Source organism: Panthera onca, chromosome D2, assembly GCF_046562875.1.
Source record: "Panthera onca isolate mPanOnc1 chromosome D2, mPanOnc1 haplotype 2, whole genome shotgun sequence".
NCBI lineage: Eukaryota > Metazoa > Chordata > Mammalia > Carnivora > Felidae > Panthera > Panthera onca.
In genome coordinates this window covers 58,099,524-58,122,935 of record NC_138349.1, presented here as the reverse complement: position 1 = coordinate 58,122,935, position 23,412 = coordinate 58,099,524, and the positions used below count along the sequence as shown (strand labels likewise).

At 39.4% G+C, this 23,412-nt stretch overlaps 1 protein-coding gene and 1 pseudogene across 2 annotated transcripts in view; one reads left to right on the top strand and one right to left on the bottom strand.

The window, feature by feature from the left end:
• Window positions 1-15,778, bottom strand: part of DNA2 (DNA replication helicase/nuclease 2) — a 56,925-nt gene extending 41,147 nt beyond the window's left edge. The window contains exons 1-5 of one of the 2 annotated variants that reach the window (XM_081790538.1): window positions 15,597-15,778; window positions 13,987-14,169; window positions 11,965-12,148; window positions 9,869-10,014; window positions 2,125-2,256 (exon numbers count right to left, since the gene is read on the bottom strand). In XM_081790538.1, coding sequence (XP_081646664.1) covers window positions 2,125-2,256; window positions 9,869-10,014; window positions 11,965-12,148; window positions 13,987-14,169; window positions 15,597-15,667 — 716 coding nt within the window. In that variant the 5' untranslated portion in view covers window positions 15,668-15,778. Of the gene's footprint in view, window positions 1-2,124; window positions 2,257-9,868; window positions 10,015-11,964; window positions 12,149-13,986; window positions 14,170-15,596 lie in introns of those variants that run through there. The other variant, XM_081790539.1, reaches the window with a different exon arrangement.
• On the top strand, window positions 10,208-10,285 carry LOC132685701 (small nucleolar RNA U3; annotated as a pseudogene).
• Window positions 15,779-23,412: the final 7,634 nt, after the last annotated feature.

The following is a 23,412-nucleotide window of genomic DNA, read 5'->3' as shown; positions in this document are numbered from 1 at the left end:
TCTTTCATAGAACAACCTCTCAGTATGGTTGTCTAACTCCCTGTGTCCAAATCCTCCTCTACCAGTCTCTCTTGATGCCCTTCTAAACACACCTGCTCCCCTAGAATCACTGCGGACTATTCTTTCCCTTTTACTCCACATCCAATCCAAAATCTATCAGTTCCACCTCTCAAGTCTGACCAAAATCCAACTGATTCTCATCACTTCCACAACTCTCACTGTGGTCTAAGCCACCAGCTTCTCTTACTTGGATTCTTGAAAGAGCCTCCAAATTGGTCTACCTCTGCCCTTATCCTACATCATAGTCCCAAAAAAGCAGCCAGAATGAGCCTTTTAAAAGTAAATCTGAGCAATGCATAAACTAGTACAGAGGTTAAGTCACACAGCTAAATTGTGGCAAAACTGGGATTCACATCTGGTCTCAGTATCTCCTTTTTTCTTTATTAAAAAAAAAAATTTTTTTTAACGTTTATTTTTGAGAGATAGAGTGCAAGAGGGGGAGGGGCAGAGAGAGAAGGAGACACAGAATCTGAAGCAGGATCGAGGCTTAGAGCTGTCAGCAGTGCCTGATGCAGGGCTTGAATCCATAGAAATGCAAGATCATGACGTGAATCTAAGTCAGACACTTAACCAACTAAGCCAACCCAGTCACAGCTGTCCTTTGAACCAGGGAACTTTAGACAACAAATTGATCAAAGGAACTGACGGTTCCCAAGATTTCTGTTGCACAAGTCTTAAACAAGTTATTCAGGGGCGCCTGGGTGGCGCAGTCGGTTAAGCGTCCGACTTCAGCCAGGTCACGATCTCGCGGTCTGTGAGTTCGAGCCCCGCGTCAGGCTCTGGGCTGATGGCTCGGAGCCTGGAGCCTGTTTCAGATTCTGTGTCTCCCTCTCTCTGCCCCTCCCCCGTTCATGCTCTGTCTCTCTCTGTCCCAAAAATAAATAAAAAACGTTGAAAAAAAAAAAAAAAATTAAAAAAAAAAAACAAAAACAAAAACAAAAACAAAAAAAACAACAAGTTATTCAGATCACAAAATGTCCTGAGATAAAATACTAAGAATATTGAAAACAAAAATTAAGAATATTAAGAAAAAGTTAAGAATATTTACATGAATGGAAGCCATGCCTATTCAAAAAAAAAAAAAAAAGAAAAAGAAAATGTTACTCATTTAAAAAAAAAAAAAAAGTTAAATCAAAACCTTCTGTGCAAACTCTCCAGTGGCTTCTTATCTAATCAGAACAGCAGCCAAAGTCCTGACATGGCTTCTTCCAAGGCCCCAGGAAAGCTACTTCTGCTCCTTCCTGTCTCACTCTGCTCCGGCCACCCTGGCAAGTGTGCATCACCCAGGGCTTTTACCTGGAATGTTCTTCCTGGAGACAGCTGCACGGTTACCTCCTTGATTTCCTTCAGGCTTCACCTCAACACCAGCTTATTACAGAGGCCTTTCACAACCATTCAGTGGAAACATGTCCCACCACCACCACTACCAACTCCACTTCCCTTCTCACATTATTCCACACTGCATTTATCACAATCCAGCCCCCTGTTATTTACTTGTTCAGTAGTCTAGAAGCACCTTGAAGTCAGCTGCTTTTTTTTCATTCGATAATCCCAGCACATAGAACATCATTACTTGGCACATATTAAGCATTCAATAAATATTTGTTGAATGAGTAAATAATGAAAGAGAAAAAAAAAGTATTACCTATTATCAATGCTACTTTAAGGGGGAAAACAATAAAATCCCAATGTCAAACAGCATTAAATGGTTAAACGCAGGATTTAAACATAAAGCACAAATCCACAGGACAATCAACAGATGACATAGTCCATATATGATAGTAATAGAAATATATATGAAATTAGGACCCCCACAATATTTACAAATCGGTTATTTAAAAAACATACTGACATACAAAAATCAGAAGAGTTTATTATAGTGAAAATAGAATTTTTATTCACTAGATTATTTTTGGTTTTGGAAAGACAGAACTGTAATTTATAAAATAAGCAAACAAAAGCTAGTTGTAATAACTTGACCTTTTAAAAAGCTTTAATTCAACATACAGAATAAAATCCTAATCTGAACATATGAACACCATATAAACAAAATGAGTTTCTTACAGAGAGAGCTGCATCTGAGGGAAGTCAGTTGAAATATATTTATGCATGAAATCTCCGGCCCATTTAGAAAATGAAGGAAGATACTCCTCTACTTCTTGTTTTATCTCATCTTGATTCAAATTTAAGCGATACCTGCCAAAATAAGAGGTTAAACATGAAAGCATGAATATGAAAAAAGTAAGTAAGGACAAAAATATCCAAATAAGCAACTTAAGTTACCCAGCAACTAATTAACGGATATATAACGCGGTGTATACATGGGGCACCTGGCTGGCTCAATCATAGAACATATAACTCTTGATCTCAGGGTCATGAGTTCAAGCCCCACATTGGGGATAGAGTTTACTTAAAAAATAAATAAATAAAATCTTCTGTGGGGGTGCCTGGATAGCTCAGTCAGTTAAGTGCCTGACTTCAGCTCAGGTCATGATCTCATGGTTGGTGGGTTCAAGCCCCATTTGGGGCTCGCTGCTGTTAGCACAGAGCCCGCTTCGGATCCTCTGTCCTCCCTGCTCTCTGCCCCTTCCCTGCTCATGCACTCTCTCTCAATAATAAACAGACATTTTTTAAAAAATCTTTTTTTTCGGGGCGCCTGGGTGGCGCAGTCGGTTAAGCGTCCGACTTCAGCCAGGTCACGATCTCGCGGTCCATGAGTTCGAGCCCCGCGTCAGGCTCTGGGCTGATGGCTCAGAGCCTGGAGCCTGTTTCTGATTCTGTGTCTCCCTCTCTCTCTGCCCCTCCCCCGTTCATGCTCTGTCTCTCTCTGTCCTAAAAATAAATAAAAAACGTTGAAAAAAAAAATTAAAAAAAAAAAAAAAAATTTTTTTTTCAATGTGGTACATATGTACAATGGAATATTATTCAACCTTAAAAAGAAAGAGAGCAGAACCCTCTGAGCCCTCCAAAAGAACTGGTTCAGCAGGGAAGACAAAATTAGCAACCCTAGCTCTGCCAAGATTGTGTCTCCTGGGCATAGCAGCAACCTCAAGCTGAAAGAGAAGCTGAAATTCCTCAAGCCAGAGAGCAACTGCTAATACCAAAATACCCCAAATGATCATACATTCAGAATACCAGAGGCAAAGGTTATCCTTACAAAAGGCTGCTTCAAATCTGGCAACTTCCAGTTGATAAAAGAAGATGTAGGCGAGAATGTGGGAAAACAAGGATTCACGTAAACTAGGACAATGCCTATAGAGAACAATTTGGCAATAATTATCAAAAATGTTATTTATTTTTGGGGCGCCTGGGTGGCTCAGTCGGTTAAGCATCCAATTTCAGTTCAGGTCATGACCTCACAGCTCATGAGTTCAAGCCCCATATTGGGCTCTGTGCTGACAGTTCAGAGCCTGGAGCCTGCTTCAGACTCTATGTCTCCGTCTCTGTCTGCCACTACCCTGCTCATGCTCTCTTTCCTTCAAAAATAAATATTTCAATAAATATTTGTTTTAATGTTTATTTATTTAAATAATCTCTACACTCAACATGGGGCTCAAACTCACAACCCCAAGATCAAGAGTCACATGCTATTCCAACTGAGTCAGCCAGCCTCAGTATTCAAAATACTAGATGTACCGAGACTAGATCCTGTCCTGGAGGGGAAAAGATGGTATGAAGGAAGGACATTATTGGACAAAAATGTGGACAGATCAGACAAAAGTATTTTACCAATATTAAATTTCCTGACGTTGAAACCATATTGTGATTACATAAAAGAAAAGCCTAATCTTAGGAAACACACACTATACGTTATGATTTTTTACTTCAGGGGCACAAGCCCTGAGCCCATCTGGCTCATCATTAGTGACAACGAGCCATGAGCAAAGTCCTTGGCTAGCAGCAAGCTGCCTCATCAAGCACTTAGGCCCCTCACCCAGCCATCAAACATCACCACGTGCCTGGCCCCAACCACAGAGAGTATGGGGAGTAAAGGCCTGAAGGCAAGGTGAGCAAGATCAGCTCTGCCCATTGCAGTAAGCATCCTGAGCCCACAGGGCACCCCAGGATGTCCAGGGCCCTGCTCAATCCGTTCTATGGCTAGCATCTTCATGGTATACAGCCCATTGTGTATACCAGATGTATACTACACAACCTTAGGGGAAAAAAAAATCTATACACACGCACACACACATTTAGCAGATGAATCTGAGTAAACAGTACATGAGTGTTGACTGCACTAATCTTGCAACTTTTCTTTAAATTTGAAATTATTTCCAAATAAAAAGATTTTTTAAATGTTTTAAGTGTACATATTCTGTGGCCCAACAATTCCACTTCTAAGTATTTAACCCAATATATGCCTCACAGGTGTGAAATAAAAGATGTATAAAGGTATTTCTTACGGGTGCCTTACTTAGTACAGCATACAACTCTTGATCTCAGGGTCGTGAGTTCAAGCCCTGCATTGGGTATGGAGCCTACTTTAAAAAAAATCTTGGGGCACCTTGGTTGAGCATCTGACTTTGGCTCAGAACCCACAGTTCATGGGTTCAAGTGCCATATCGGGTTTTGTGTTGACAGTACAGAGCCTGCTTCGGATTCTGTCTCCCTCTCTCTCTGCCCCTCACCTGTTCAAGCTCTCTCTCTCTCAGAAATAAATAAACATTAAAGAAAATGTTTTTAAATCTTTAAAAAAAAAAGTTTATAGGATTGCTAATAAAACCAAAGAATGAAATGCCAAGGAGATACTTAAATAAATTACAGTACATCCATACAATGAAACATTATGTCATTATTAATTAAAAATGAGACAGCTTGATGAGTACTGATATGGAATGATCAGCAAGATTTAATCTTTAACGTGAACTTAAATCTTTAAGTGAACAATAATATACATGGTATTCTACAATTTACCTAACGAAAAATATATAGGTGTGTGTGTGTGTGTGTAGGTGTGGATGTGTGTATACACACCTACACACACACACACACACACACACACACACACACACACACACACACATTGTCACACATAAATGTTTGAAATCTCTGTGAAAGGATATATAAGAAACTGATAGCAATGGTTGTCTTTAGGGAAAGGAACTAGGTAACAAGTAGGACACAGGGAGAAAGGACTTACTTTTTTACCATATACCTTCTTGTACTATTACAATATGGTAAACACAAATTTATAATCTGTTTAGAAATAATAACATTACTTAAAAAATACCTGTACAATTGGGTACTCATTTCCTTTTATTATTATTATTTTTTTTAATCTTTATTTTTGAGAGAAAGAAAGAGAGAGAATACAAGTGGGGAAGGAGCAGAGAGAGAGGGAAACATAGAATCCAAAGCAGGCTCCAGTCTCAAGCTGTCAGCACAAAGCCCAATGTGGGGCTCACTCATGAACCATGAGATCATGACCTGAGCCAAAGTCAGATGCTTAACAGACTGAGCCACCCAGGCACCCTGGGTAATCTTTTCCTAAGTAACTTTCTCTAACCATCTTGGAGCCATTCTTTACTGTCATAATCTCCTTAGGCAGATTCTTCCAAGTGTTTTATTTCTTACAGAGCAGGACTCTATTTAAAATCTCCAAACCAGTTCATACTCATTATTTAATGTCTTCTGCATTTAAATTCTCCCTTTTTACCAAAAACCATAAAATACCTAGGAATAAACCTAACCAAAGAAATGAAAAACTATTCACTGAAAACTAAAGAAAGCTTATGAAAGAGATTGAAGAAAACACAAAAAAATGGAAAAACAGTCCATGCTCGTGGATTAGAAGAACAAATACTGTTCAAATGTCAATCCTACCCAAACCAATCTACATATTCAATGCAATCCCTTTCAAAATAACACCGGCATTCTTCACAGAGATAGAACAAACTATCCTGTATGGAACCAGAAAAGACCCTGAGTAAGCCAAAACAATCCTGAAAAAGAAAACCAAAGCCAGAGGCATCACAATTCCGCACTTCAAGCTGTATTACAAAGCTATAGTCATCAAGACAGTATGGTACTGGCACATGAACAGACACATAGATCAAGGGAACAGAATAGAGAACCCAGAAATAGACCCACAAACATATGGCCAACTAATCTTTGACAAAGCAGGACAGAATATCCAATGGAAAAAAGACAGTCTTGGTGCACCTGGGTGGCTCAGTCGGTTAAGCTTCCGACTTCAGCTCAGGACATGATCTCACGGTTTTTGAGTTCAACCCCTATGTCTGACTCTGTGCTGACAGCTCAGAGCCTGGAGCCTGCTTTGGATTCTGTGTCTCATTCTCTGTCTGCCCCTCCCCAACTTGTGCTCTGTGTCTCTATATCTCTCAAAAATAAATGTAAAAAAAAAATTTTTTTTTTTAAAGTCTCTTCAGCAAATGTTGTTGGGAAAACTGGACAGCGACATGCAGAAGAATGAACCTGGACCACTTTCTTACACCATACACAAAAATAAACTCAAAATGGATGAAAGACCTAAACATAAAACAGGAAGCCATCAAAATCCTATAGGAGAAAACAGGCAACAACCTCTTTGACCTCAACTGCAGTAACTTCTTACTTGACATGTCTCTAGAGGTAAGGGCAACAAAACAAAAATGAACTACTGAGACCTCATCAACATAAAAACCTTCTGGGGGTCCCTGGGTGGCTCAGTTGGTTAAGCTTCCAACTTTGGCTTAGGTCATGATCTCACGGTTTGTGGGTTTAAGACCCGCTTCGGGCTCTGTACTGACAGCTCAGAGCCTGGAGCCTGCTTCAGATATTCTCTCTCTCAAAAATAAACTTAAAAAGAAGTTTACTAAGAAACTTTAAAGAAAATTAAACATCAAAAGCTTCTGCACAGCAAAGGAAACAATCAGCAAAACTAAAAGGCAACTGATGGAATGGGAGAACATATTTGCAACAACATATCAGATAAAGTGTTAGGATCCAAAATCTATAAAGAACTTACCAACTCAATACCCAAAATACAAATAATCCAGTGAACAAATGGGCAAAAGACATGAATAGACACGTTCCCAAAGAGGACATCCGGATGGCTAACAGACACATGAAAAGATGCTCAACATCACTCATCATCAGGGACATACAAAAAAAAAAAAAAAAAAAAAAAGGCACTATGGTTTCCTGCCTGCTCACTTCCTTAGACGCTTTAATCTGAAGTAACACCTGCCATGTTGTGAGAACACATTAGACAGCGCTACAGAGAGGCTCACGTGGCAACAAAATGAGGCCTCATGACTACAACAGCCAGCCAGGAATTCAGGCCTCATGACAACAGCCATGTGAATGCATCATCATGGAAGCAGATCCTCCCTTCAAATGACCAGCTCCACAAGGGAGACCCCACGGGAGACCCTGAGCCGGTACCTTCCAGCTAAACCACCTCTGAATTCCTAACCTAACATAGTTTGCTAACAGAAACTATGAGGTAATAGATTAGACATGAGTCATTTAAAGCTACTAAGTTTTGATGTGATTTATTTCAGGGGAATAATCAATACAACATGCAACAGATAAGGCATCACTGTATGTTGACTAGGATATGACCAAAAAAAAGTTAAAACTCTGAAGTGCAAAAAACAAGTGTTGGCAAAGATGTGGAAAAACAAAAAACAAAAAAACCCAAAAAAACCCTTCTGTGCACTGTTGGTGGGAATGCAAACTGGTGCAGCCACTGTGGAAAACAGTATGGAGGTTCCTTAAAAAATTAAAAATAGAACTACTCTTTGATCCAGTAATCACACTACTGGGTATTTACCCCAAGAATACAAAAACACTAATTTGAAAGGATTTATGCACTGCCTATGTTTATAGCAGCATTATTTACAATAGCCAAATTATAGAAGCAGTCCAAGTGTCCATCGATAGATGAATGGATAAAGAAGATGTGATACACACACATAAACACATGCGCACACATCCATGTATAATGGAATATTATTCAGCCATAAAAAAGAATGAAATCTTGCCATTTACAACAACATGGATGGTTCTAGAGAGTATAATACTAAGTAAAATAAGTCTGTTAGAGAAAGACAAACACCATATGATTTCATGCATATGTGGAATTTAAGAAACAAACCAAATGAACAAAAAACAAAGAAAAGAGACAAATCAAAAAAGACTCTTAACTATAGACAACAGAGGGTTACCAATGGAGGTGAGAGGTGGAATGGTGAAATAGGTGAAAGGGATTAAGTGGTACACTTATGATGAGCACAGAGTAATATACAGAATTGCTGAATCACTATACTGTACACCTGAAACTAATATAACACTGTATGTTAACTATAGTGGAATTAAAATTTTAAACTTAATTTAAAAAATAAGTTTCTAATTTTAAAAAATTTTCAAATTTCTAATTACAAAAAAGAAAAATGGGGTGCCTGTGTGGCTCAGTTAACTGTCCCACTGTGGATTTCGGCTCAGGTCATGATCTCAGTTTGTGAGTTAGAACCTTGATCAGACTCTGCATTGAGAGCATAGAACCTGCTTGGGATTCTCAGTCTCTCTCTCCCTGCCCCTCCCCTGCTCATGCACACACACATGCTCTCTCCCTCTCAAAATAAATGAATAAACTTTAAAAAATAAAAATAAAAAGGCAAAATGTAAATAACAGCTGTGTTTTACTGCAATGCAAAGTGGCAAATAAGGCAATAAGTAGAACTCTTTAAAGCAAAAGCTTTATGAAATCTACTCATATTCTGAATGTCATGCTATGTAGTCATGACCAAGGGACAGCTTCTGTGTGTTTCAGTTTCTTTCGGTTGCTATGAGATTATATAAGATGTCTAAAAGCACTGAACACAATGCCTGACACGTCAGGGATCTAAAATGTTTTTAGGACAATAGGTCATGACATTAGTAAATAAGTTGTGTGGCATTTTGGAACACACTTTTTCCATATAAACAGCGAAACAGAATTACATCTGGGAAAGGCAGATTTATGTCAACTAGTCTGGAAATCAAAATTACCACTAATAAAAATACTTCTGTGAAAAAAAGACAGTCTGCAATAGGAGTGATGACAGAACAGCAGATCATGCCAACCCCTCTGCATGTAGTCACTCACAAAATGCCAACAATTAGGGGCACCTGGGTGGCTCAGTCAGTTAAGCACCGACTTTGGCTCAGGTCATGGTCTCATGGTTCGTGAGTTCAAGCTCCACGTCAAGCTCTGTGCTGTCAGCTCAGAGCCTGGAGCCTGCTTCTGATTCTGTGTGTCTCTCTCTCTGCCCTTTCCCCGCTTGCACTCTGTCACTCTCTCTCTCAAATATAAATAAAACATTAAAAAAATAAAAATAAAATAATAAAATAAAAAATGCCAACAATTAGCCATTTGTGGGTTTATATGTATTTTCTCCACTGTCACAAAAGTCTGCAAAATAGGATTTATTGCCTTTTTCAAAACCTTTCAAAAATAGTAACCTGTTCAATCCTAAAACTAGCAAAGCTAGAATGTAAAACCAAGTCCATCTGATTCCCAAACCCATACAATTTTCAGTATGTCACATAACTAGAAGTAAGGCAAAACATTTTTTACACTGAGAACAGCTGAAGAATCTATTGCACACGTGTACAGAATATTCAGATATTTTTAGCTCAAGAGTTTCTATTCTGCAATTTCAGAAGCTCTTCACAGAACTGCAGTGGGGTACTACAACCCTGGAATCTATATTCTAGTATTACTCTGATTTATATTTAATAGTCTAATAGCCAAATACCTTCTGGATTCCAGGAATAGATTTTATAATAGAATTGTACCTACAGCATGTCTTGTACTACTTACATTTCCTTCAGATGTTTTATTTCTTGAATAGTTTGAAAAGCATATTCTTGTAGTTTTTCTGGGGCAAAGCTATTGCTTATTGCTTTTTGAAATACTTCATGAAGAACTGTACCAATCAGCATTTGACGTGTGGCTGGATTACAGCTCTATTTAAAAAAAAAAAATCATATATTTTATTCCACACTATTAACACACATGACCTCATATTTATTACCTATTTTAACTACCATAGCCAAACTGCACTAGTGAGACAAATGCTAAAACATTAAACAATTTTTATTCTAGTAAGTAGAATTACAGATGACTTTCACTTTCTTCTATTCAGAACTACCCGAATTAAAGACTATACTTTCAGGGATCATTTCTATAGTTTGTTATTAGAGAAGTTTCTCTGAACGTAAAGAATTACCCAAATTATTTTACAAGCATGTTATTTTTAAAGAAAATCAGTAATTTCCACTTTGAAAATATTAAAAATAACCTATATGAAAAATTTCAATGTATTTTCAAATACTTAATATATTCTTTTCTAATTTCACTTTAAAATCTACCGAAATAAAATGCAATAAAGCCATGGCTCATAAACTCATGTAAGTAAAAGACATTATTCAAACATAAAATTTAAATTTACAGCACAGATTTTTGACAAGTTCTCTCCACTCAAAAAGAAATAGTATTTAAAAAAAGAAAAGGGCGCCTAGGTGGCTCAGTCTGTTGAGTATCTGACTTCTGCTCAAGTCATGATCTCACAGTTCGTGGGTTCAAGCCTTGCATCGGGCTCTGTGCTGACAGCTCAGAGCTGGAGCTTGCTTCAGATTCTGTGTGTGTCTCTCTTTCTTTGTCCCTCCCCCGCTCATGCTCTGTCTCTGCCTCTCAAAAATAAACATTATAAAAAATTTTTTAAGAAAAAAAAAGGCATATTATTTCTCAATTAACCCTTTTCTTAGCCTAGACATCCCCTTTAAAGCTATCAAAAAACTAGATAAAGTCCACCAAAACATGCTTCAGGAATTTAAAAAATTAATTTACAGAGGGATTCTCTGTACTATTCATGCAAGTTCTTAACAAGTCTAAAAGAACTACAAAGTAAAAAGTTTTTAAAACAATTTTGGTTTTCTACATAGATATAAATTGTGTAATTTTTAAAATATACTGAAAGGAAGAGGAAACTCTTAATAAAAACCCAGGTTCTTCAGTAAATGGAACTGAAACAAAGAGGGTAAGAATAGGTAGAATACATATTAAAAGAAACTTAGGAGACCTATCAAAACATAAATCAAAGACTCTGTTTGGGGGTGCCTGGCTGCCTCAGTTGGTAAAGCATCTGCCTCTTGATCTCAGGGTTGTGGGTTCGAGCCCCACACTGGGTATAGATATTACTTACAAATAAAATCTTAAAAAAAAAACAAAACAAAAAACCTTGTTTGAATTCTGACAAACCAACTGAAGAAAAAACTACTTTCTATTAAAGACATTACAGAGAAATAATGGGACATTATCTATCTGGGCATTATAGATAAACTGGGCATTATATTAATGAAAGGAAATACTTTTAATTTTATGGTGTATGATAAAGGTATCATATTTATATTTTTAAAAGATCCACCTTCATTTACATGCAAAATAATATAATGTTTGAGAACATCAAAATGGGTATATGGGAAATTATTCGAATCATCTATTTATGTATGTTTGAAATTTTCAAGAATATTTTTTTATGAGAGACAGTCACATTTATTTTTAGTTTATTGGAAATCATATGAAGCCAAGTTTGGAAATTCCTAGAAGCATTAAAAAATATCATCGCTTACATTACTTTTATCATCAGAATTAATTATTTTATTAAGCACTGATCAAGATTCAAAGGATTCAGTCACCTGGACTTGAGTCCTAGCATTGCCACTTATTAGCTACAGTAACTCTCAGCAAGTCATTTAACATTTAACCTCTGAGCCTGATTTTCCTCATCTGTAAAATGCAGCTGATTATTACCATCTACCTCACAGGAATTTGTGACGACTAAATGAAATAAGAGTATAAAAGTGCTCTGTAAACTCTAAGACCCTGCAGAAACATTAGCTGTTAATATTATTCACCCTAAAAGTTTCACTTAGGACAGCTCTTCTCATACATCGAATACTACTGGCTATGCTTGTGCCAGAAATCAGTATGTCTGGATATAGAATCAAATATCCAAAATCTTCATCTATTATCCAAGTATCAGATATGCAGTCTCCCTCCAAATGAATGATGTCCCCCGGCTCCACTGGTAAAGAGCACCTAAAAATAAAGCAAAATATACATAGTTTAGGTTCCTATATTTAAACATGTTAAGGAAGCTTCAAAAAGCAAATGAGTACTTTATCTGAAGGAATAGTATTTGTAAATTTCTGGGTCTTTCAAAATAATTTAATACTAGGATGCAGTCTTCAGAATCAACTCCTACTCATTCTACTCCTTTCTACCTTTGAAATACAACTGAGAACACTCAGGGGTCTTCCTTAAATACCAAAAAGGAAAACTGCTTAGTGTTAGCATCATTTACTGCAAAAGCTATCAAATCTTTAATAGCGTCAATACATAGCTCCACTTATGGATTAGCTTATTTCAATAATAATTCTCTCATTCTTAAGATTTCTAGCATTTCTACAGTTTCTGTAAGTCTTGAAACATGAAGACAAACCCAATGTGTTAAGAATAAAAACATACTGGGGCACCTGGGTGGCACAGCTGGTTAAATGTCCAACCTTGATTTTGGTTCAATCTCATGAACCGTGAGATTGAGCCCTGATTTGGGGCTCCAGCATGGAGCCTGCTTGGGATTCTCTCTCCTCTTTCTCTGTTCTTCCCCCAAGCTAATGTGCACACACAACTCTCTCTCTCTCTCTCTCCCTGAAAATAATGAATAAATGCTAAAAAAGAAAAAAAAAGAACAAAATCATATTTATCATTCTTATCTAGACAAAGAGCCTAAATAGACAAAATTAGACCTCCACTTTCTCTGAATTTCCCCTTTACCCCTCACATACCATACTTTGCTTGTGTAGAGAAACCTAGAGTTTCAGAATGTTCTTATGCTGTAATTAATTTTGCTTTTAGTGAAAATAATTACGAGTTTTAAGCTGCAATCTTAAAAAGTACTGGGAAGGGGCGCCTGGGTGGCTCAGTCGGTTAAGCGGCTGACTTCGGCTCAGGTCATGATCTCGAGGTCAGTGAGTTCAAGCCGCGCGTCGGGCTCTGTGCTGACCGCTCAGGGCCTGGAGCCTGTTTCAGATTCTGTGTCTCCCTGTCTCTGACCCTCCCCCCATTCATGCTCTGTCTCTCTCTGTCTCAAAAATAAATAAACGTTAAAAAAAAATTTTTTTTTAAAGTACTGGGAAACTTTGGAAGTAGTCATCTAATAAGGCCATTTATTGGGTTTGGGCCCCGTGTCGGGCTCTGTGCTGACAGCTCAGAGCCTGGAGCCTGCTTCGGATTCTGTGTCTCCCTCTCTCTCTGCCTCTCCCCTGCTCATGCTCTGTCTCTGTCTTAAAAATAAATAAAAACATTAAAAAAAAATTAATAAGGCCCTTTGTAGTTAATTTTCTTTTTTTATGCTTATGTTTTTGGGGTTTTTTTAAATGTTTATTTATTTTTGAGAGAGAAAGTGAACAAGAGAGGAGCAGAGAGACGAACCCACAAACCATGAGATCATGACCTGAGCTGAAGTCAGACGCTTAACCAACTGAGCCACCCAGGTGCCCATATGTTTATTTTTGAATGAGAGAGACAGAGCGTGAGTACGGGAGGGGCAGAGAGAGAGAGAGAGAGAGAGAGAGACAGACAGAGACAGAATCTGAAGCAGCCTCCAGGCTGAGCTGCAGCACAGAGCCTGACATGGGGCTTGAACTCACAAGCTATGAGATCATGACCTGGGCCTAAGTTGGACACTTAACTGACTGAGCCACCCAGGTACCCCGTACTTAATTTTCAAATGACAATAAAGATCAAGTTTCAGAATAAGGGCTTTGAGATGCTGAGGTAATAAGCAAAATGTTTACATGGAATTAATTCAGGTTCATATCTGCTCCCTTAAGACTCTTAAGCCAGATCAGTACTCAAAGTCACACAAAAATTACCAGTCATTCCTAAGGATACACAGTTCTTTATATTCTAGTGACTGAGAAGCAGTGATGATTAGGTGCTTTTCATGGTTTCCTTCTTCATTCTGTACAGTATTGACTGCTAATACCAGGTACCGGTTATCCATTCCTCGGCTCAGAACTGTTTTAGAAAAGGAAGCTTCCACTTTCTTCTGAAATCTGAAGCATACACAAACAGAACTACTGTAGCATGAAATAAGATATCCAATTTCCTTTATCTACAAACCAGCCTTCTAGTTTTCTAGGTTTGTTTCTTCTAGAAAGCTTATCACAATGACCGTTAGCTAAAATACGTAAAAATTAAGAGAGCAAGGGCATAGCAGAATTCCGATTATAAAACTTCCCAAAAGTAATGCCATTTAAAACATGCTTATGATACGAGTTTTTCCAAACACTGTATAGGTTCTCAGGAGCCCTGTGAAACATCCATGATTATGAGAATTAAGGATAAATTGAGAAATATCAAATAACAAATTCCTACCACTGGTGCAAGCCCTCCCAAAGTACAAATAAAAGTAAATGTCTTGTACACCATCTTTTTTGTAAATGAAAGGTATTGTTAAGGAAAACCATAGTGGAGGTGGTTTGCTGAAATCCTACCTTGAGCCACAGTATTATATCAATCTTTAGGAGCCTACTTAGAAATTATCTAGTCGTACCTACTATTTAATGAAGAAAATCTTTCTGTAAAATCTCAGTATGAATCAACTAGCGCCTACTTCCTAGAGAAAAGCAAGCTTAATACCTGTCACATTAGTTCATTCATACAGTGACTGAACTCAGAAATTTCTCATTTATAATGGGCAAGTCAACTGCACAATACTTTTATCCATTGATCCTAGCCGCCTGAAAACTATGCAGGACTGCTCTAACCGCTCTAGAAAATATTAAGTCCCTCTTTAGTCCTTCCAGTTTGATTGCAGTCTTTATCAGTGACAGTACAAGAGTCCACAGTCATTACCTCTCTAATACCAAATGCCTTCCTATTACCCTGAAATTATCTTTGTCACCCAACCCTAGACTCTTACTACTTTGTAATCGCCTCATTCATCTACTCCAGGGAGCCTCAGGCTGTGAAATTCCCAAAGGTCAGTTGGGACACCTTGAGGATCTCGCAAAGGTATTGCTGATCAAAACCCAAAACGCAAAGATCCGTCAACAATAATTATCATTATTATTAATTGAAAATAATTCCACATTATGCTGGTCAAGTTGCCCTGACCATTTAGTCCAAGTTGAGGATGTAGAGTTCTCCGTGGGATAAGTTTCTCCAACTACATAAGGAGAAAAGCATCTAGCAGTTGCAATTTCCTTTTATGAAGGCTAGTTTAAGGTGACTGGCACTCCCCGAATACCGGCAGGAATGAACGGCTGAGTAAGCAGTTTTCGGGCTTTGGCCCAAGTGCGGACCCAAAGAGAACCCTATGAAACAGATCCCAGCTCGGGAAACTCGTCCGGCACCCTGGGACCCGAGCGGGATCATTTTATCCCAAGCCTGGCTTCCCGGAGGCGTGGGTGCCGCCTCTCCCGCTCCTTTCTTTCAAATCTCCCGCCTTGCTCCCAAACCCTCCCTCCGCTCCGCTCACAGCTCCGCCGGCGGACCAGCCTCTCCCTCTAGACTCTTCTTCAACAGCTCCAGTTCTTCCAGCTGCAACATCCCGGGGTAAGACACTGCAAACACACGCCAGTTAAAACCAGGGAAACGGAGAACCTCAGAAAAGGAAAAGAAGCGCGAGTCCGCGAGGCGCCGCACGCATGCGCATGTCCGCCTGCCCACCGTAGTCCCAAGTGACCTGCGCGAAGCAGCCCCTCCCAGCCCGGCATGCTCCACGTGGAGAGCGGCACTTGGGCGGAGATTTTAAGAGATCCTTGCTTCCTTGCTTATGCGTTAGGAAAATTGGGGGTGTTCTTAATCTGGCCCAGACAAATATTCTCGCATTTTCTCTAGACACGCCAACGCATGCTCAACACACACTCTTAGAACAGAACCAATTACCCAAACCCAGGCGTCCCTTGTTAGCGTGCAGAATTTTCTATTCTTTTGGGAGAAAACCTCGCCTTTTTTTTCCGGAAAATTGAGAAAATAGAAGCCATCAGGTAGGAATTTCCTCATGATACCACGACTTTCTACAAAAGTACTAATATCCGTGCTTGTCTTATATCCTCTTTCCACTTTTTCAACAGTGGACAAAGTCCACTGATCAATGAACAATCCTATTTGTACTCATTCAAGGGCCTTTTTTTCTTCAGCTACTCCGTCATTCTCTTGTATCATCAATGTGGACCTCACTAGTAGGTTCCTCCCAGATTTGTAATGTGGCCCAGTGTCTCCCACCTTTAAAAGATGTTACCTTGGGGAGCCTCGGTGGCTCCCTTGGTTGAGTGTCTGAATTTGACTAAGGTCCTGATCTTGCTGTTGGTGACTTAGAGGCCCTGCATTGAACTCTTTGCTATCCCGGAAGAGCCTGCTTTGGATCATCTGTCCCCCTCACTCTCTGCCCCTTCCCTGCTGGTTCCATCGCAAAATAAATAAACTTTAAAAAATAAAACAAAATAAAATAAAAGATGTTGCGTTGATGGATTTACTCCATCTCTCTCTTGGCCATCCTGAGAGCAAAACTTTATTTTTTTATTTTTTCAGTAATCTCTACACCTAACATGGGGCTTGAAGTCACACTTTGAAAGAGTCACTGGCTCCACTGACTGGCCCAGCCAAGTGCCCCTATCCTCCCATTTAAAAATAATCTTTATGGGGGCGCCTGGGTGGCTCAGTCAGTTAAGCGGCCAACTTCGGCTCAGGTCATGATCTCGCGGTCCGTGAGTTCGAGCCCCACGTCAGGCTCTGTGCTGACAGCTCAGAGCCTGGAGCCTGTTTCAGATTCTCTCTCTGACCCTCCCCCGTTCATGCTTTGTCTCCCTCTGTCTCAAAAATAAATAAACGTTAAAAAAATTAAAAAAAAAAATCTTTATGGGGCAGCTGGGTAGCTCACTGGGTTAACCATCTGATTCTTGATTTTGTGTTAGGTCATGATATCATAGTTCTTGAGTTTGAGCCCTTCATGGGGCTCCCAGCTGACAGCATGGAGCCCGCTTGGGATTCTCTCTTTCTCTCCCTCTCTCTCTGCCCCTACACTACTCTTAATTTTAAAAAATCAAAATAATTGTTATTAAAAGTTGTCTTTTATATTCGTGTTTATTCATACAAAATTATGAGAAATTTCTTGGGGGGGGAAAAAAGCCTTGCCTGTAATAGATACAGATTTTCTTTCTTTCTTTCTTTCTTTCTTAACTTCTTTCCTTCTTAACTTCTTTCTTTCTTTCTTTCTTTCTTTCTTTCTTTCTTTCTTTCATGTCTATTTTTGACACAGGGAGAGAGCAAGCACATGTGGGGTAGGGGCAGAGAGAGAGAGAGGGAGACACAAAATCCAAAGCAGGCTCCAGGCTCTGAGCTGTCAGTACAGAGCCCCATGCAGGGCTCAAACACATGAACCATGAGATCATAACCTGAGCCAAAGTCAGAGGCTTAACGGATAGAGCCACCCAGGCGGCCCAATACATACAGATTTCCTACCTGTGACACCACACTTATCTGGTTTTCCCCCAACCTCACAGGCCCCCTTCAATCTCCTGTATTGTCTCTTCATTTTCTGCCCAATCTCTAAATGTTGAAAGTCCTCAGAGTTCAGTTTCTGGACATATTTTTCTATCTACCAGTTCCCTAGGTTTTTTCAGACATTGTCATGGCTTATTTTTATTATTATTTTTTTATTCTCGTGGCTTTAAATACCATCTCTATCCTGACAATTCTCACATTCATGTGTATAGGCAAGGCTTTTCCTCTGAATTCAAAAACACAACTACTGCTTGATATCTACACTTAGCAATATGGGGGGGGGGGGGGCGGAGTCTTTAATTATAACATGGCCAAAATGGAATTTTTTATTTTCTTGACAGACCTATTATTCTTCTCAGTAATAGCACTATCCACCCAGAAGACAAGGCTAGAAACTCAGAAGTCATCCTGATTCTTTTCTGTTACTACTCACATCCAATCCATAGGCAGACACATAGATTCAACTTCTAAAACTATCTTAAATCTCTTCATTTGTTTCCATCTCCACTGCCACTACCCTATCATTGTCTCTAACCTAGAAAACTGCAACACACTGTTTTGTTCTAAGTTTATTTATTTATTTTGAGAGAGAGGGAATGCATGCATGTAAGCAGGGGAGGGGCAGTGATTTTATTTTTAAGTAATCTCTAAACCCAATGTGGTGCTGGAACTTACAACCCTGAGATCAAGAGTCAGTCTGTTTCTGACTGAGACAGCCAAGTGCCCCGGTCTCTTCTGTTCTAATGTGATTGTTTTTTTTTGTTTTTATTTTTATTTTGAGAGAGAGAGAGTGTTTGAGTGGGTGGTGCGGGGTGGGGGGGGGGCGGTGTGCAGAGGGAGAGTGAGAGAGAGAATCCCAAGCAGGCTCCACACTCAGCACGGGGCCAGAAGTGGGGCATGATCCCACAACCGTGGGACAAAGACCTGAGCCAAAATCAAGAGGCAAGTGATCAACTAACTGAGTCACACAGGCACCCCCTAAAGTGATTAGTTTTTATAATGAATCAATGGTGAATTTTGCTAAGTACTTTTTCTGCATCTATTGAAGGATCATGTGCATTTTCTCCTTTATTCTGTTATTATTGAAAATTACTGACTTTATTAAACAATTTGGCAATCCTAGGATAAACTCGGATGTATCTCTGGGTTTGATTTGCTAATATGTTGACTACTTTATTTTTTATTTATTTTATTTTTAATTTTTTTAATGTGTATTTATTTATTTTTTTTTTTTAATTTTTTTTTCCAACGTTTTTTTATTTATTTTTGGGACAGAGAGAGACAGAGCATGAATGGGGGAGGGGCAGAGAGAGAGGGAGACACAGAATCGGAAACAGGCTCCAGGCTCCGAGCCATCAGCCCAGAGCCTGATGCGGGGCTCGAACTCACAGACCGCGAGATCGTGACCTGGCTGAAGTCGGACACTTAACCGACTGCGCCACCCAGGCGCCCCAATGTGTATTTATTTTTGAGAGCAAGAGACAGAGAGTGACTGGAGAGGGACAGAGAGAGGGAAACAATCCAAAGGAGGTTCTAGGCTCCGAGCTGTCAACACAGAGCCCAACATGGGGCTGGAACTCACAAACCACGAGATCATGACCTGAGAGGAAGTCTGACACTTAAACGACTGAGCCACCCAGGAGCCTCTATTTTCTTTTTTTAAAGTAATCTCTACACCCAACTCATGACCCTGAGATCAAGAGTCACATACTCTACTGGCTGAGTCAACCAGGTGCCCCAATTTGATTATATGTTGTTAAGGATTTTCCAATCTTTGCTTTTGAAAGATACTGGTCTATAATTTTCTTGTAACAACTTTGTCAGGTTTGGATATCAAAATTATGCTGGCATCATAACATGAGTTGGAAAGTGTTCTTTGTCTTTTAATTTCTGAAAGTTTATAGATTCTTTCTTTCTCAGATGTTCATTAGAATTCACATCTGAGTCTGGAGTTCCTTTTTTTTTTTTTCCTTTTTTAAAGATTTTATTTTTTAATGTTATTTACACCCAGAATAGGGCTTGAACCCACAAACCCAAGATCAACAGTTCCACACTACACTGACTGAGCCAGTCAGGGACCTGGAGTCTGGAATTTCCTTCTGGAAGAATTTTTGATGAATTCAATTTTTTAAATTGGCTGTGAAGATTTGTTTCATCTATGGTAGTTTCTATGGTGTGATTTTCAAGGCATCTGTCCATTTCATCTAAATTGTTGAATTCCTTGGCAAAGAGTTATTTAGGAATGCTTTGTTATCTTTTTAATATTCGTAGGATCCACGGGCGCCTGGGTGGCTCAGTCGGTTGAGCGTCCGACTTCAGCTCAGGTCACGATCTCGCGGTCCATGAGTTCGAGCCCCGCGTCGGGCTCTGGGCTGATGGCTCAGAGCCTGGATCCTGCTTCTGATTCTGTGTCTCCCTCTCTCTCTGCCCCTCCCCCGTTCATGCTCTGTCTCTCTCTGTCTCAAAAATAAATAAACGTTAAAAAAAATTAAAAAAAATATTCGTAGGATCCCTAGTGATGTCCTCTTTTTAATTTTTTTTAATTTTTAATATTTATTTTTTAATTTTTTTTAATGTTTATTTATTTTTGAAGGAGAGAGAGGCAGAGTGTGAGTGGGGGAGGGGCAGAGAGAGAGAGAGAGAGAGAGAGAGAGAGGCACAGAATCTGAAGCAGGCTCCAGGCTCTGAGCTGTCAGCACGGAGTCTGACGCAGGGCTAGAACTTACAAACCGTGAGATCATGACCTGAGCCGAAGTCGGACGCTCAACTGACTGAGCCACCCAGGTGCCCCATTTAATGTTTATTTTTAAGAGAGAGAGCACAGGAGTACTTGTGCACACACACAATTGGGGGAGGGGGAGAGAGAGAATCGCAAACAGGCTCCAGGCTCTGAGCTGTCAGCACAAAGTCTGATATGGGGCTCGAACTCACTGACCAAGAGATAATGACCTGAGCCAAAGTCAGATGCTCAACCAACTGAGACACCTCTTTTTAGTTCTTGGTGTTAGTAATTTATATTCTTTCTTGTTTAGTTATCAGTCTAGCTAGGAACTTACCAATTTGTTGATCTTTTCAAAACACCAATTTTGGGGTTTGTAATTTTATCCGTTGTCTTAAATTTTGTTGATTTCTGTTTTGTTTTCTTTTTTTTCTAAATGTTTATTTATTTTTGAGAGAGAGAGAGCGTGAGCAGGCCAGGGGCAGAGAGAAAGGGGGACAGAGGATCCGAGGTGGGCTCTGCGCTGCATCTGCAAGCCCAATGTGGGGCTCAAATTCACAAACCATGAGATCATGACCTGAGCTGAGGTCAGACACACAACCAACTGAGCCACCCAGACACCCGAGTTCTGTTGTTTTTTTTTTAATTAAAAAAAAAGGTATTTATTTATTTATTTATATTTATTATTATTATTTATTTATTATTTATTTATTTATTTATATTTATTTATTATTTATTTTTGAGAGAAAGAGACCAGAGCATGAGCGGGGGGGGGGGGGGGGGGGTGCAGAGAGAGAGGGAAACACAGAATCTGAAGCATCCAGGCTCTGAGCTGTCAGCACAGAGCCCGAAGTGGGACTCAAATGCACAAACCATGAGATCATGACCTGGGCCGAAGTTGGACACTCAACTGACTGAGCCACCCAGGTTCCCCTTCTGATTTCTGTTTTAACTGCAAACTTTGTGGACAAAGTAGAGTGATCTTTGTAAAAACATAATCAGACAGTTTTATTCCCCTGCTGAAAACCTTCAAGCATTTCCCATTGTATTTAGGATAAAAAACAAAATTATTACCATATCCTTTAGAGCCCTCAGTGGTCTGGCCTTTGTCTATTTCTCCAACCCCATTTGTTGCTACTCATTCACTCACAAAGTTTCATTCACAGTGGACTTTTGACAATTCCTATGCAAGCCAAGCTGTTTCCTGTTTAAGGCTATTCTCTTCACCTGAGGCCATTCTGCCCCCACAATTCTGCATAGTTATTTCCTTTTTATCCTCCATGTGTCAGCTTAAAGTATAGCATATTAAAGAAACTTTTCCCTGATGATTCTAAAGTAGCTCTCTGATCCTTACACCCAACAATTATTCTCTATAATGTGGCTTATTTACTTAATAAGCATTTTCCATAAACTATCATAATTTTATTGATTAGTTTATGTTTATTGACATGTTCCAAATTTATTTGACGTTAGAGTGTCATCTAAATAGGATATTACTGGGGCGCCTGGGTGGCTCAGTCGGTTAAGCATCCAACTTCCTCTCAGGTTGTGATCTCCCAGTTCATGGGTTTGAGCCCCACATCAGGCTCTATGCTGACAGCTCAGAGCCTGGAGCCTGCTTCAGATTCTGTGTCTCCTTCTCTCTCTACCTCTCCCCCGCTTGTTGCTCTCTCTCTCTCAAAAATAAACATAAAAAATGTTTTTAAATAGGATACTACTGTGTTGAAGTACAGCATCATGGCTAGTAGAGTAGGCTGTAGATTCACTGGCTGAATTTGAATCCTAGATCCACCACTAACTGTGTGAATTTGGGCAAGTTATTTGATCTCCCTGGGCCTCCGTTATTCCATGTGTAAAAAAGGGGTATCAAATAGTACCTATCTTATAGTTGTTGTAGAGATAGAGTTAAGGCATTGAAAGTGCATAAAACAAAACCCGGAACATAGTAGGTCCTCAGGAAATATGCATGACTTATTTGTCATCAATTTCTAAGGCCTAACGGTGTCTGTTATTCAAAGAATTGATGTGAGGAATTGTGTAAAGTGTTCAGTTGTTATCCAAGTATGTCAGGTATCATTGGCCCAACTCCTCAAGGCAATGCATTATTCACATAATACAGGTTTTATTATTTGCCATTCATCTTTGCTCAAATTAGCAACATTTCCTTCCTTCCTTCCTTCCTTTCTCTTTTCTTTTTCTTTCTTTCTTTCTTTCTTTCTTTCTTTTCTTTCTTTCTTTCTTTCTTCTTTCTTGTCTTTCTCCTTCCTTCCTCCCTCCCTCCCTCCCTCCCTCCCTCCTTTCTTTCTTTCTTTCTTTCTTTCTTTCTTTCTTTCTTTCAAGACAGAGACAGCATGAGCAGGGGGAAAAGCGAGAATCCCAGCACAGAGCCCAATGTGGGCCTCAGACTCATGAAACTGTGAGATCATGACCTGAGCCGAAACCCAGAGCTGGATACTTAATTGGAGGAGCAACCCAGGCGCCCCAGTAACAAGACATTTCTATGAAACAAAACAAATGAATTTCTTAATTGTTCTTCCCATGGTCTAATTGTGCCTTATTTCTGCCTACTGAACATAAGGTCTCCAAAAACGGGACTGAGCCTTCCTTTTTCCCATCAGTATACATCACTGAGCACCTATTATGGTGCCACATCCCGTGCTCCTTATAGGAAATGAAGGCATGGCTGTGCTTTGGAGAGAACCAGTTCAGGGGACACAGGTAAAAAGGTAATTACCATAAAGTGTGGTACATACTGTATTAGAAAGATACCTGGTGTTAGATGCTACTGAACATTCAAATCAGACTATAAGTACAGCTAACAGATCTCCCAAGGTAAACCCCCCATTATGCTGATACAATGCCTGACACACAATGGATGTTGAATACCCAAGGGGAGAATAGTGTAAGATATTATTATATATACCCATTAAACTTTCTTTTTTTTAAAGTTTTATTTATTTATTTATTTAAAAAAAAATTTTTTTAACGTTTATTTATTTTTGAGACAGAGAGAGACAGAGCATGAACGGGGGAGGGTCAGATAGAGGGAGACACAGAATCTGAACCAGGC